The 12,638-nt window shown below is 29.7% G+C and overlaps 3 protein-coding genes across 4 annotated transcripts; 1 reads left to right on the forward strand and 2 right to left on the reverse strand.

Moving 5' to 3' along the window:
* Window positions 1-578: 578 nt before the first annotated feature.
* Window positions 579-1,988, reverse strand: LOC146902641 (pathogenesis-related protein STH-2-like). The gene is made up of 2 exons (XM_085731530.1): window positions 1,755-1,988; window positions 579-1,166 (listed from the first exon to the last, which is right to left on the reverse strand). The coding sequence occupies exons 1-2, from the start codon at window positions 1,936-1,938 to the stop codon at window positions 868-870; spliced, it is 483 nt and encodes a 160-aa protein (XP_085587656.1). The 5' UTR covers window positions 1,939-1,988; the 3' UTR covers window positions 579-867.
* Window positions 1,989-4,238: 2,250 nt separating this feature from the next.
* LOC146902642 (large ribosomal subunit protein eL14) lies at window positions 4,239-7,136 on the forward strand. 2 transcript variants are annotated; one of them, XR_015021136.1, is made up of 6 exons: window positions 4,239-4,281; window positions 4,374-4,475; window positions 6,416-6,545; window positions 6,626-6,738; window positions 6,829-6,961; window positions 7,015-7,136. XR_015021136.1 is itself a non-coding variant. In XM_085731531.1 (5 exons), exons 1-5 carry the CDS (start codon window positions 4,279-4,281, stop codon window positions 6,880-6,882), a joined length of 402 nt encoding a protein of 133 aa, XP_085587657.1. In that variant the 5' UTR covers window positions 4,239-4,278; the 3' UTR covers window positions 6,883-7,035. The 2 variants fall into 2 exon arrangements, 1 of the variants encoding a protein (XP_085587657.1); XM_085731531.1 differs by having other exon boundaries at window positions 6,829-7,035.
* A 1,192-nt stretch (window positions 7,137-8,328) lies between these two features.
* LOC146902643 (nodulin-13) lies at window positions 8,329-9,124 on the reverse strand. Its single transcript, XM_085736053.1, has 2 exons — window positions 8,880-9,124; window positions 8,329-8,741 (listed from the first exon to the last, which is right to left on the reverse strand). Exons 1-2 carry the CDS (start codon window positions 9,061-9,063, stop codon window positions 8,434-8,436), a joined length of 492 nt encoding a protein of 163 aa, XP_085592179.1. The 5' UTR covers window positions 9,064-9,124; the 3' UTR covers window positions 8,329-8,433.
* Between the last annotated feature and the right edge of the window lie 3,514 nt (window positions 9,125-12,638).

Genomic DNA, 12,638 nt, shown 5'->3' on the forward strand with positions numbered 1-12,638 from the left:
TCATGTATATACCTTACTTTAACTTGAAATCTCTCCATATATAGTTCATAATGATGGGCTATAGTGAAACCAATCAGATTATGGAATAGATCATTTTATGAATCATGAATGTCATACACCTTATTTTGCCAAAGAAGTTTTGGGTATAAGTTGCATGAATGAACATGGTTTGGCCTGTGTTTGTAATTAGAGTATGCAGTTTACAAAGACTATATTTTATATTATTGCATATTCTTATATTCACTTTCCAAGCATTTTATATTCACTTTCCAAGCATTTTATTTGTACTAAAGTGCATTTTTCCTTCAGAATTTGAGTGCAAAAGACCAGCAGATAGCACTTGTGTACCATTAAGGTACCAATGTTATATATCATTGGCCAATTAGGGTGTGCCACGTGGCACCCTTTTTCAAATAAAGCATTTATAAAATAACTTTGGTATGTGGCACACTCTAATTGGCAATGACATATAACATTGGTATCTTGATGGTACACAAGTGCTATCCAAAAACCACCATCGATCACGGGGTATTTTGGGCGATTATGGTAAAAAAATCAAAACATATAAAAACTCAAAATGATAAAAATAAAAGCTCGAATATTGAAATGTCCAATACATAGCTTCTAACTCATACAGATGTATTTGCCAAACCACCAATCTCTAGCCATTTATGGCCACACATGCTATAAGAACTTATTAAGGAATTCAACTCTTAGCAACCATTCCAAATGTCCCTATGGTTGCACACACTTATTACAAATTTGAATAGACTGTTGCATAAAAAATATTACAAATTTGAATAGATTTGTAATTTGTATATGATCTATGATACATGACATATAATAAATAAATAAATAAATAAAAAATCAAGCATAGACTTGTGGATTCTCCAGCAGATATGACTCCACAACTTTGTAAATTCCAATGGTACTTTCCCTTCCTTCCTTTACATCTTCCTCTTTAACATCAAAATCTCCAATAGTCTTGTAACTGCTTGCCATTTTACATAGACAACCTCCATCATTTGTAGCCTCAAACTTCACCTCATAAGCAATAGATTCAAGCTTGTCCCCTAATGGATCCCCTTCAATCATAGTGTATTTGCAAATCAAATTTTCCTTATCAAGCACATCAATCTTTTGTTTCAGATATTTGAAGGGGCTACCTGCATATCATAATAGAAATACATAAGAAGTTATTCAAGAAATAAACTTCTCTGGTTTATCTGATGTCGACCCAATGGTAAAACCACCGAAGCAATCCAAAAATATTTTATCAATATTTTACTTAATGATAAAGACTCATACTCTATTATTTTCAAAATTATAATTAATATTTATTGATAAAGATTAAATCAATTGACTTTTTTATCAATTGAAAAAGAAATATTAAATGAAATTGATTATAGATAATGCTGAAGAGTCCCCCAACGACATTGGTTAAGCATTTAAAATAAGTAAGTTTTTATAAAAAAGTGGTGTAATCATTATTTGATCAAAAATAACATCTTATATTGCTAAGACAAAATTTCTATTTAGGAATTCTTTAACCAATATTTCAGGGCACTGATTAGCAAGACTCATTTAATAAATGATTTTGTATTTTAAAATGTCTAAAAATTACTAAAATTTAATAATTTTTTTTGGTAATTATACTAAAACACTATTCTTAGTTTTAAAAATGTCTATTTGTATATTAGACCTCAATATGTGTTGGATCGACTCTAATTTATGTTCGATCGTTAAGTGCTTACCTTCATTGAAGTTGACTTGTTCAATGCTTCCAGCTCCTCCATCTCCTTCAATTATACTAACATCTTTAACAAACTGTGGTAAGAGCTTTGGGATCAAATTTCTAGAGTCTATGATCAAAGCTGTGAACATACGCGATGGTGCAACGGTTGAGGAATACTCATGTGTAAAGGTTGTGACTCCCATAGTGAATTTTTTTAGATTGAAGATTTACAAGGATCAAAGTTGTGAATGATATAGACCAAGAGGGAGAGACTTTGGTCTTTTATAGAAGAAATAGCCCTTGAAACGAAATTTCTTAGAAATGATCCCTTTGATAAAAATTTAATGAATTTTGAATGGAATTGAAAATGTGACATAAATGGACATGTGTTTGATTGTTAGTATTGTTCATTGAATTTTATTTTATTTGAAGACTTTCAATGATCGTGGCTGCTGGCTGTGATTTTGTCTCTTAACGATAAGGCTAAAAATATTCAAATGCATGGTCCCACGTATAGTTGGCTATTGGTAGAATAAGGCCATTTTCCAACATTATTATAGACTATGATATGTTGTTGGATTCATATTTCATAATTCAGAATAAGAATAAGAATAGTTCCTTACCTACCTCGTGCATTTTATTTTTCATCAAAGGTTGAAGATTTTGAGTCTTCATTTACCTTGAAAAAAATTGAGTAATAGGAAAACGAACAGTAACTAGAGAGGAAGCAAAGAATTTTTTCATTCTTTCTTATGTTAAGGAAGGTGCGTAGACTGAAGGCAACATGCAAAATCAAAATCAAAGCTCCATCAAAAGTCAAAGTTCAACCGTGACAATGAGACAATTCATTATCTGCACAAAAAAAAAAACGTGACAATTCATTAACCATGTTTCAATATAGAAGAGGGGATTGCATAAGAGTGAAAATTGTGAAACGACCAATCTTGTCACACAACATGTCCAGATAGATTTGTGTTTTTTTTCTATCAAAACATTTGTATATCCTTAGATGTGTGTTATTTAACACACAAATGTTACTAAGTTATTTGTTAGGTTAGTATTTTCACCAATTCTCTTGGGTTGTTTTGTGGAGTTGGCTTGCTAATTTGGAATGTGTGTTTTTTTTTTAAGGTATTATATTTGATTCTTTCGAGTGTTAATTTTTATGAGTTAGTTTAACTAAAAAAAATGTATTTTTCATTTGGTAATATTCAAATCTTGTACATTTAACTCCTAAACTTTAAAAATCATAAGGCTATGTTTGGATTGATAGAAGAGAACGGAGTAGAGTGGAATGAAATACAATGGAATTGAGTTGAACAGAATCGAATTAAATTGCGTCCAATATACTCTCTGAATATTTTATGATGGAGCGGAGCAAATTATTTATTCCATTGTTTGAAAAGTTGACGAAATGGAACGAAGTATAACTTTTGACTTAATTTTTACCCTAAGTTAAAGTATATATTTTTTTTTTGACAATAGTTAAAATATATTTTTCTATTATTTTAGTTGTTATTATGTTTCATTAGATCCATTTTTCCAATTAGAATTACGGGGTGCCCGTCTTTTTGGTTTTGTTTTTCCAGAAACTTGAAGCAATAAAGCATGAATTTTTTCTTCTGCTGGGTGTTGATAAAATGTTGCCAGGCTACGAGTCATAATTTTTTTTTGTTCTTCACTAATTTGATTTGGTTCGAATTTTGTGATAAAATATTGTAAAAACTAAATTAAACAAATTACTTTTAAATGATGCATATTTATTTCTTTCAGAAACCGAACCAAAACAACATGTTTCCATTAAACCCTAGATGTCTCAATTCAATTGAACTAAACCTTTAAATAAGATGACACATTATATCAAACTTCCAAAAGAGTCATGTAAGATGGATTCGAGCATCACTAATCTTCTTTGAGAGAAATGTCATATATACCTTGGACACATGAGCATCATCCCTTTAAATGTATGATGATAGGTAACATACTAAACTTAAGTTTTGTTTTCTTCTAAAATAAAAAAGGTTTAAATCTTGTAAAATCTAACTCAGTTCGATATATTTTAACATCTACTCATCTAAAATATAATTCTCATTTATTGGGAAATGTTTACTTTGTGAAAAATACTTTGTTTTTTCAATTTTCTAAAATATGTGTTATTTTCATTTTTAGTCAATCAAATATGTGTTCATTTTATCTTACTTGATAATTTATTTTTGAAGTGAATCATTGTAATAGAGAAAAGATGAAAGTTAATTAAAGATTATATGTTAAAAAAATAACAATTTTTTTTTTTACATTTTCATTGTTACCGTATATAATCCTTCACATCAAAATTATTTTACCTCTAACTATTAAAAATTAAATTAACACAAATTTTAGAAAATAAAAAATATAAAAACTATTATTATAAACTCTTATTGGGCCCAAATACAACCCGCCACTCTAAGCCCAACACATCACCCTAACAAAAACCCTAATTTCGCTCATTCACTCTCTCCTCTCTGCTTCAACCTTGAATCTCAGAAACCCTAGAGAGAGAAAAAATGGCGAGTACTCCGAGCACAATTTCTCATCATATCTCTGTTCATGTTCCAAGTTTTCTCCTTCAATTAACATTCATTTGCTAATTTTTTTGCAGCCTTTCAAGAGATTCGTTGAGATTGGAAGGGTTGCTCTGATCAACTACGGAGAAAACTATGGTAGAATCGTTGTCATCGTTGATGTCATTGACCAAACTAGAGTATGTAATTTTATTTTTCCATTTCTTTTGTTTTTTTTTTTTTTACTCTGCTTTTTTATTAGATCCATCTTGTACCCAATTTTTAGGTTTTGTTTCTTAGTAACTTGAAGCAAAAAACTTTGAATTTTTTTATCTGGTTGTTGATTTAATTTTTTCATGATATGCATTGTCAGCAAAAATTTATTGTAGAATTTGATTGAGGAATTTAGTTTTTGTATAGCTGCTGGTTTTGTTTTGTTCTATTTCAAGGATTTTTGTGTCCATTCTTTGCATTAAGTTAAGTTTTGAACTGATTTGGTGTTTTAGGTAGTGATATTAAGGCCTTATCTCCTTGCATAAACGCTTAGTATTCATAAGCTGTTTTCAGCTTATTTTAATAAGCTCTCCAATATAACTTGTGATGACAGCTTATTGTTTATATGAAAACAGCTTAACTTTACCTTATTTTTTGTCATAGAAATAGCTTATACATAATTGTTTGTGTTGATAAGTCTTCATGTTATAAGCTGCAAATTAAGTCATTTATTCAAATTGGCCGTGTTTTTTTATTATAAAGATTGAGTTGTCTGCATCTTTTAGGTTTGGTTTCTTACAAACTTGAACTAAAAAAAATGAATTTTTTCATCTGGGTGTTGATAAATGTTTTCATGGTTTTCCTTACCAGAAAAAAAAAACTAAGGTAGTTTTTTGTTCGCGACTTTAGGTTTTCTATAACTACCAGTTTTGATTTGTTCTATTTAAGATTTTTATGTTAATGTTTTGCATTTATTGGTGTTTTGAACTAATTTGGTAATCTAGGTATTGATATATTGGGATATTAATCCCCGGCATAAATACTTGGTATTCATAGACTGTTTTCAGCTTATTTTCATAAGCTCTCCAAGATAACTTATGAAAACAGCATATTGTTTATACGAAAACAATTAAACATTAATTTATCACCTGTTATAGAAATAGTTTATACATAATAGCTTGTCTTGATAATTGTTTATACTATAAGCTGCAAATTAAGTTGTTTATCCATATAGGCCCTGCATTTTGATTACAAAAATTGAGTTGTCTGCATCATTTATGTTTGGTATCTTTGAAACTTGAAGCAAAAAAGAATGAATTTTTTTCATCTGTGTGTTGATAAAATGCTGTCATGATTTTTATTGCCCAGAAAAAGAATCTGGTAGTTTTTTAATGTTAAATTTAGGTTTTCTATAGCTTCTGGTTTTGATTTGTTCTACTTCAAGGAGTTTGTGTCTGTGTTTTGCATTAAATGGTGTTTTGAGCAAATTTGTTAATCTCGGTATTGATATCTTGTTATATTAAGGCCTCATCTCCTAGCATAAATACTTGGGAATCATAAGTTATCATAAGTTGTTTTCAGCTTATTTTCTTCATAAGTTCTTCAAGATAACTTATGAAAACAACTTATTTGTTATATTAAAACAATCTTATTTCTTAGGTTATACCTAAGGCCCTATCTTGACAAGAGCTTATGCTATAAGCTCTGCTAATTGAGTCGTTATCCAACTACAGCCTGTATTTTCATTAGAAAGATTGAGTTGTCTGCAGTGTTGATTAGTTGGACATGCTTTTTGTAACTTTGATGTTGAAACTGCATAGCATAATTGGTGTAGGGAGGGAAGCATTTCGGGGGCTTGCACCCACATTTTTGTTGTTCCTAAATTAGTGTCAAGTTCATTCTTTTGCAAATATATGAATGTAATGGATATAATACCATGTTTCTTATTCCCTTTAAATTAGTTAGTAAACAAACACACGTTTATCATGTTCAATATTTCCCATGAATAGTGCTCAAATGAATGTTGTGGTTTCATTGCATCCAGGTTTGAGCCAATACTGCACTATTTATTACTGCAAATTAAGTTTGCCCCCACAAGCAAATATTTCTTGATCCATCGCTGAGTTTGTGTACTATATGTTGACAGGCTCTTATTGATGCTCCAGATATGGAGAGGTCCCCTATAAATTTCAAGAGGCTCTCACTCACTGACATCAAGATTGATATTAAGAGAGTTCCGAAGAAAAAGGATCTCATCAAAGCCATGGAAGCTGCTGGTTGGTACCAACTTTTGTGAAAAACTGCATAATTTTTTTGTTGTATTCTTTTGTTAATGATTTGTTTTATTCTTAAACAGATGTTAAGAACAAGTGGGAGAAGAGCTCATGGGGCAGAAAACTGATTGTGAAGAAGAGAAGGGCAGCCCTCAATGATTTTGATAGGTTCAAGATCATGTTGGCAAAGATCAAGGTTTGTTTCAATTTACACACCTAATCTTTTTTTTTTGTTTCTGATATTAGTAGTATTGTTTCTGATGCTTTATAATTACGGCTTATGCAGAGGGCAGGCGTTGTTAGGCAAGAGCTTGCTAAGCTGAGGAAGACTGCAGCTTAGGCATTTACTATTGATCAATTTTTGAATTTTCCTATGAATTTCTTTTGATACATCTTGGTTTGTTTTATGAGATTCTATGTAATCATTGAGTGACGTCCTAGAAATGTTTATTTTGAGAGCTCATATTAGTGATGTTAGTTTCTCCAAGTTGCATATCGGTTTGGCGTTGTCCTTTTGCTTGCTTATGATTTGCATATTTTGCTTTTCAAGATGTTCTTAGGCCGATAGAAATCTCAAGCTGCAGATGATGTTAACTCCTGGTTTTCTTTAATGTCATTTTTTTTTTAGTCTCTATTGTTACTACTAATCTGGTTTACACGGGTGCAACTTTAGGTTACGAGTGATCTATAACTTTTCTGTCAATGCTTACTGCAACATACCCTGCCAACTCAACTATGCTTATGACAAAGATAACTTTCTGTTTTCATAGAAATACTGTTGGATATAAAATTTATTGTTAAATTTGTTTTTGTTCCCTATAAATATACTAACTTTTCGTTTTAGTCCCTCTAAAAATTTCCTTCAACTTTTTTGCAGAAAAAAGTTTAATATAATTATTATTCCTAAAAAAATTTAGATCATGAATTAAATATGAATTTTTATATTTTTGGAGGTAAAAAATTCATATTTAATTCATGTTTTGTTAAAAATCAATTTTTTTTTTTTGGAAGTGATTTTTACAATATAGTATACATTCCTACACAATTTCATTAAAAAATACAAAATAGGGACCAAAAGTAGTGATTGAAAATATAGGGAATAAAAGGAAAAGTTGGTATATTTATAGGGAACAAAAACATATTTAACTCTAAAATTGATATTTGGAATCAGTTGAGGTCACTGATGTTCATCAAATTAACGTTTTTGAGTACTTTTAGGAAAGAACGATGTTAATTTTTATGTTTCATGTTATTAGTAAGTTATTGATTGGAAAAACACTATTCGGTTGTGTTTTGCTTTTGCTTCTTTTGAATTGGTCAAGGTGTGTTTTACTTTATACGTATGCGAAGAAAACATCAAAATTCCTTGTAACATCTTTAGCCTTCGAATTTGACAAAAAAAAAAAAAAAAAAGTGGAGGCTTAGATTAAAAGTGAAAGTTAATATATTTAGAGTCGAAATATATATTTATCCCTATTATATATTATTTATCAAAATAATATTATGGATCATTTTAAAGTTATCTCTTTTCTCATGAGTCACTTGAGTTCTGTTGTATTATTTTATTTCAATTTTGTCTTTTATTTAAACAATTTAATTTAGAATTTAAATAACTGCATCGTTATCATTTTTGATAAATTGTAATTTTCATTATTTTCCCTTCAAATTTAAATGAGAAACATTAACAACATTAATATTTTTAGTCCCAATTGAAATGGGACTAAAATAGAAAGTAACATTTGAAGAGAAATAAGACATCCAGAAAAGAAAATCAAAGAAACGAACATTCTCACGATGCAAATTGAAATGTTTTATTATTGGAATATAAAAGCAAGACAAAAGGATCAATGGATCATATTATATAGTAATAACATAACACTGTCTGTCTGAATTAGTTGCTGTCTTTGTTGTAATCAGGATTAGCCAAAAGGAAACCCTCAACAGCCTTTGTGAAACCTTCAAATCTCTCTATTCCAGCGTCCAAATAATCTTTACTGAGTTGAATATCATCACCTTTGGTATAGTATTTGGTTGTTGACTTCACAATGCATCCTCCCTCAGGGGTTGGAACCAATTTGAACTCAAAAACTATTTTCTCTAGAGGTTGATCTGACAAAGCAATACCTTCATATACACTGTAAGTGTACACATAGTTTTCTCTGTCAACCACATCTATGTGTTGCTTCGAAGACCCAAAATCTGCTCACCCAATTAATTAAACGTTTATTATATAAGTGTTTATGTATAAATTATTTTTATATTGTTTTCATAAATTAACATGGATAGCTTAGAGGAAGTATCTATATGGTCAAATAAAATTAATATAGATTTAATTACCTCCAACAAAAGTTAATTTCTTAATGGTTCCAGGGCCACCATCTCCTTCAAGAGTTTCTGCTTTCTCGATGTATCTAGGTAAAGCTTTGGGGTAGACAATGTTTCCATCTTCCACAAAGCCTTTGTATAGTTTTTCAGCAGAGAGAGAGGAAACATACTCGCTTTCTGAGGTGATAACACCCATGATAATTTTCTGGCTCTTAAGAAAGTTAATTAAGATCAATATTCTCTTTCTTTTGGTGTGGATTGATATGTTGCCACATGCGTTAATTTATAGGCGCTGCAATGCAGCAATAGGTCACTGTGGAGTTGCCCCTAGAACAAGAAAGTTTATAAGTAAGTTTTCATTTTCAATTTAATGTTTGCCAATTTGTAATAATTAATGTGGGGAAATGCTTGCATTATCGTATAGCAATTCCTCAAGGTTTTTTTTTGTTTTTTTTTGAAGTAGCAATTCCTCAAGGTCTTATTAAGCTTGTATAAATTAAAAAGTGGTCACTCCCGTGTGGAACAGATACCTCGATGATCTACGGAGGTTAGATAAACTAGGGCAAGAAAATGTTGCTTAAATATGTTATTTTATACCAATATGATATGATATTATAAACATTTGCATGCATACAAAGATTGCGTTATATAATATTAATTCTTTTTTTTTTAAAAAAAATGATACTCATTCATTCAAATTGATATATGCAATACAAATTCAAAGTCGATAAAAACAAAGGATGAATATGCGAATAAACTCACATCATTCAAAGTACTCATGCCTACAAATATGACTATATTCAAGTCTCTGGAATACTCATGTGTTCGGATCTACAATGTTGAGGACATCAAAGTCATTGATTGGATCTGCACTTGCTCAAAGTTAATATTTCAACCTAAATCAAATAAACATCGTACTAAGACGAGAAATCAAAAACACACTGCACAAAGACGGCAAATCAAACAAACTGAGCCGTAGACAACGAAATCACAAAAACAAAAGGTGATTTTGGATCAAAATTGTCCCTAAATCGTCCCTCTTTGATAGACAAAGAAGAAGAAAGAGGTGAAGGCTGGGGTTTAGAAAGGAGAGAAAAGAGACCCTAAATACTAATTATTAACGCCTAGTTTGTTATAACAAATATAAAATATAATTAATCATATAAATTACATACAAGTACCGGTGAAAATACGATATAAAACGTTAATAATAACCAACAAAGAAATGTTTTCATATTTGATTTTAATAAAATATCAAATAACATATAAGTATGAATCATGATTGTGTATCAAAAGCATGATTTCGGTAAGGTCCCGTGTTTTTTTAGGCAAATTGAGAAATTATCTTTAATAAATACACATATAATTTATTTTTTTTGAGGAAAATAAATACACATATAATTGTGTATGGCAAAATAGTATGAATTTCGTAAGTACGACGATAACATAAACGATATTTCAAATGTTAGGGTGCAATGGTGTATGTTTGAATCCACACTTCTAACACTTAGTGCATGTGAGGTTTAACAATAGAATCTTTGAAACAAAGAAAAAACATGTGATCTTTTAAAAAAAAAAAATCAATTGTATCAAATTAATCATTTAATTTTCTTTTCTCAACTGTTCTTTAAGTTTCGTAAATGTAATAAGGGTAGCACCATGCTATAGGTGGAAACATATTTTTCTAGGAATAGTAGGGGGTCCCTTTCAAATTTGTAACAAATTTTAGTGAAAATTTTTAGGTTTAAAAAAAAGTTTATGCTATGTGTACACTTTTTTGCCGTGATTTGTAGAAAAAGATATGCTTGGTAATTTGGTGTGAAACAGGAGTATATGTATGTTCAACATACACATTATATTTGATATCTTGCTGGACAGGAAATTACACTCATTTTGCTTTATTTTGCACACCAACTTCACTTGATTTGGTTGAATGTTGAGATCTAAAATGCATCACCGATCATGCATTTATTATAATGGCATACGATTTATTTGGCCAAAATACAAAAAAAATGCCATATCGTTTATTAAAATAAAAAAATATATTTTTGCAAACAAGACCGTCCAAGTTTTTTCAAAGAGTGGTAATAGAGGTGTTTAATTTAAATTAAAATTGATTCAAAATATTACATAAACTTAGCTCAGTTGGTAGGGACAATACATAATATATGCAGGGACCGAGGTTCGAACTCTGAACACCCCACTTCTTCACATTTAAAAGTATGAGCTTCAGCTACTAAGTTACTTGAAAAAAAAAAATTGATTCAAAATAAAACCTCAACCTGATAAAAAAAAACCTAAAAACAGCAATTGGCGTGGTTTAGGTCTCTCCTAGGCTATTCTTTGTTTGTTTTTTTTTTAAAAAAAAATTTAGATGTGTTTGAATGTTCTTTTTAATACTATATATTAGTTTAATTTAATCTATATTTTTAGAGTAAATTACACTTCCCTCTTAAGAGAAGTTTGAATTACACTTTTCTATCCTCTTATGTTAAAATATACACTCTATTTCCTTGAAAAGTAATATTTATACTCGACTCCCCTATAAGATGTTTGAATTACAACCTCCTCAGTTAATAATTAAATATGCACTACACTTTAATTTATTTTGACATAAATAAATAATTTTATGGTATATATTAATTTTGAACCATCATTTTAAAAAAATAAATTCATTTCTTTATAATTCAAATGTCAATGATAATTAAATTTAAATATTTTGATATTAATTTTATAATTTAGAGAATGAAATTAACTTTTAAATAACCATACTTTATTGTCTTTAGTAATTTTACACATATTTTAATTTTATTTTGGGTTGTTTCATATTTTATAATAGGGTTTAAAACTATATGTTAATGAAATTGTGAATAAAAAATAGCGAAAAATATGTATTCAAATTTTGATTATATTAAAATAGACTTGCAATACTATTTTTTTTCGAAGTGTGTCAGATTATTAGTTTTTTGCTAGATTATTAGAAATAAAAAAATAATATTGAGGGAGTAAAGTGTAGATTTTAACTTAAGAGGAGAAGTAATGTAATTCAAGCATCTCTTAGGGGAGATGAGTGAAATGTTTTCTAATATATCTTGATAAGAGGGGAGGAGAGTGTATATTTTAACATAAGAGGAGAGAATAGTGTAATTCAAGCATCTTTAAGGAGAGGTGGTGTAACTTACTCATCTTTTTACTATTTCATATGTTTCAAACATAATCTATCATTGTCATTCTACGACATTAACTGTTAATCTTTTTCATAATGTTAATAGAAAAAATTACAATTAGTAATTTGGATATCCAAAATCGATCCAAATTAAACCACGTTAAATTGGATCTGATCGGATTTTTTTAATTAGTCATCTAAAATCGAACTAAACCGTGTATCATTTTATCGTTGTATCAGATGAGTTTTTTTTTGCCTCAACAGCGGTCCAAACCGCACGAGAACACCCATAGCCGTAAGGGATTGTGGTGCCAATCTGACTAGGATTACTTGTTCATACAGTGATGCGCTTGCATATGCCTATTTTTCTTTCAATTTCTACCGTCAGCAAGAAATTCATCCTGAAACCTTGAAAATAAAACTCATCTCGAAACCAAGAAAGAATAAAAAGTCAACACTTGGGTTGTAGAAATATGAGACGGTAAAAATGGATTTTAAGTCTCCATGCTGAGTTTCACGTCATTTATCAAGGGTTACTTTTGGCTAATAAGCAGTTGAAAGATCACGACATGGTTTGCTTCAAAAACTTTCTTCTTTGTGTTAAT

Source organism: Medicago sativa, chromosome 8 (assembly GCF_051527215.1).
Source record: "Medicago sativa cultivar Bolivia chromosome 8, Bolivia_mono, whole genome shotgun sequence".
In the NCBI taxonomy this organism is placed as follows: domain Eukaryota; kingdom Viridiplantae; phylum Streptophyta; class Magnoliopsida; order Fabales; family Fabaceae; genus Medicago; species Medicago sativa.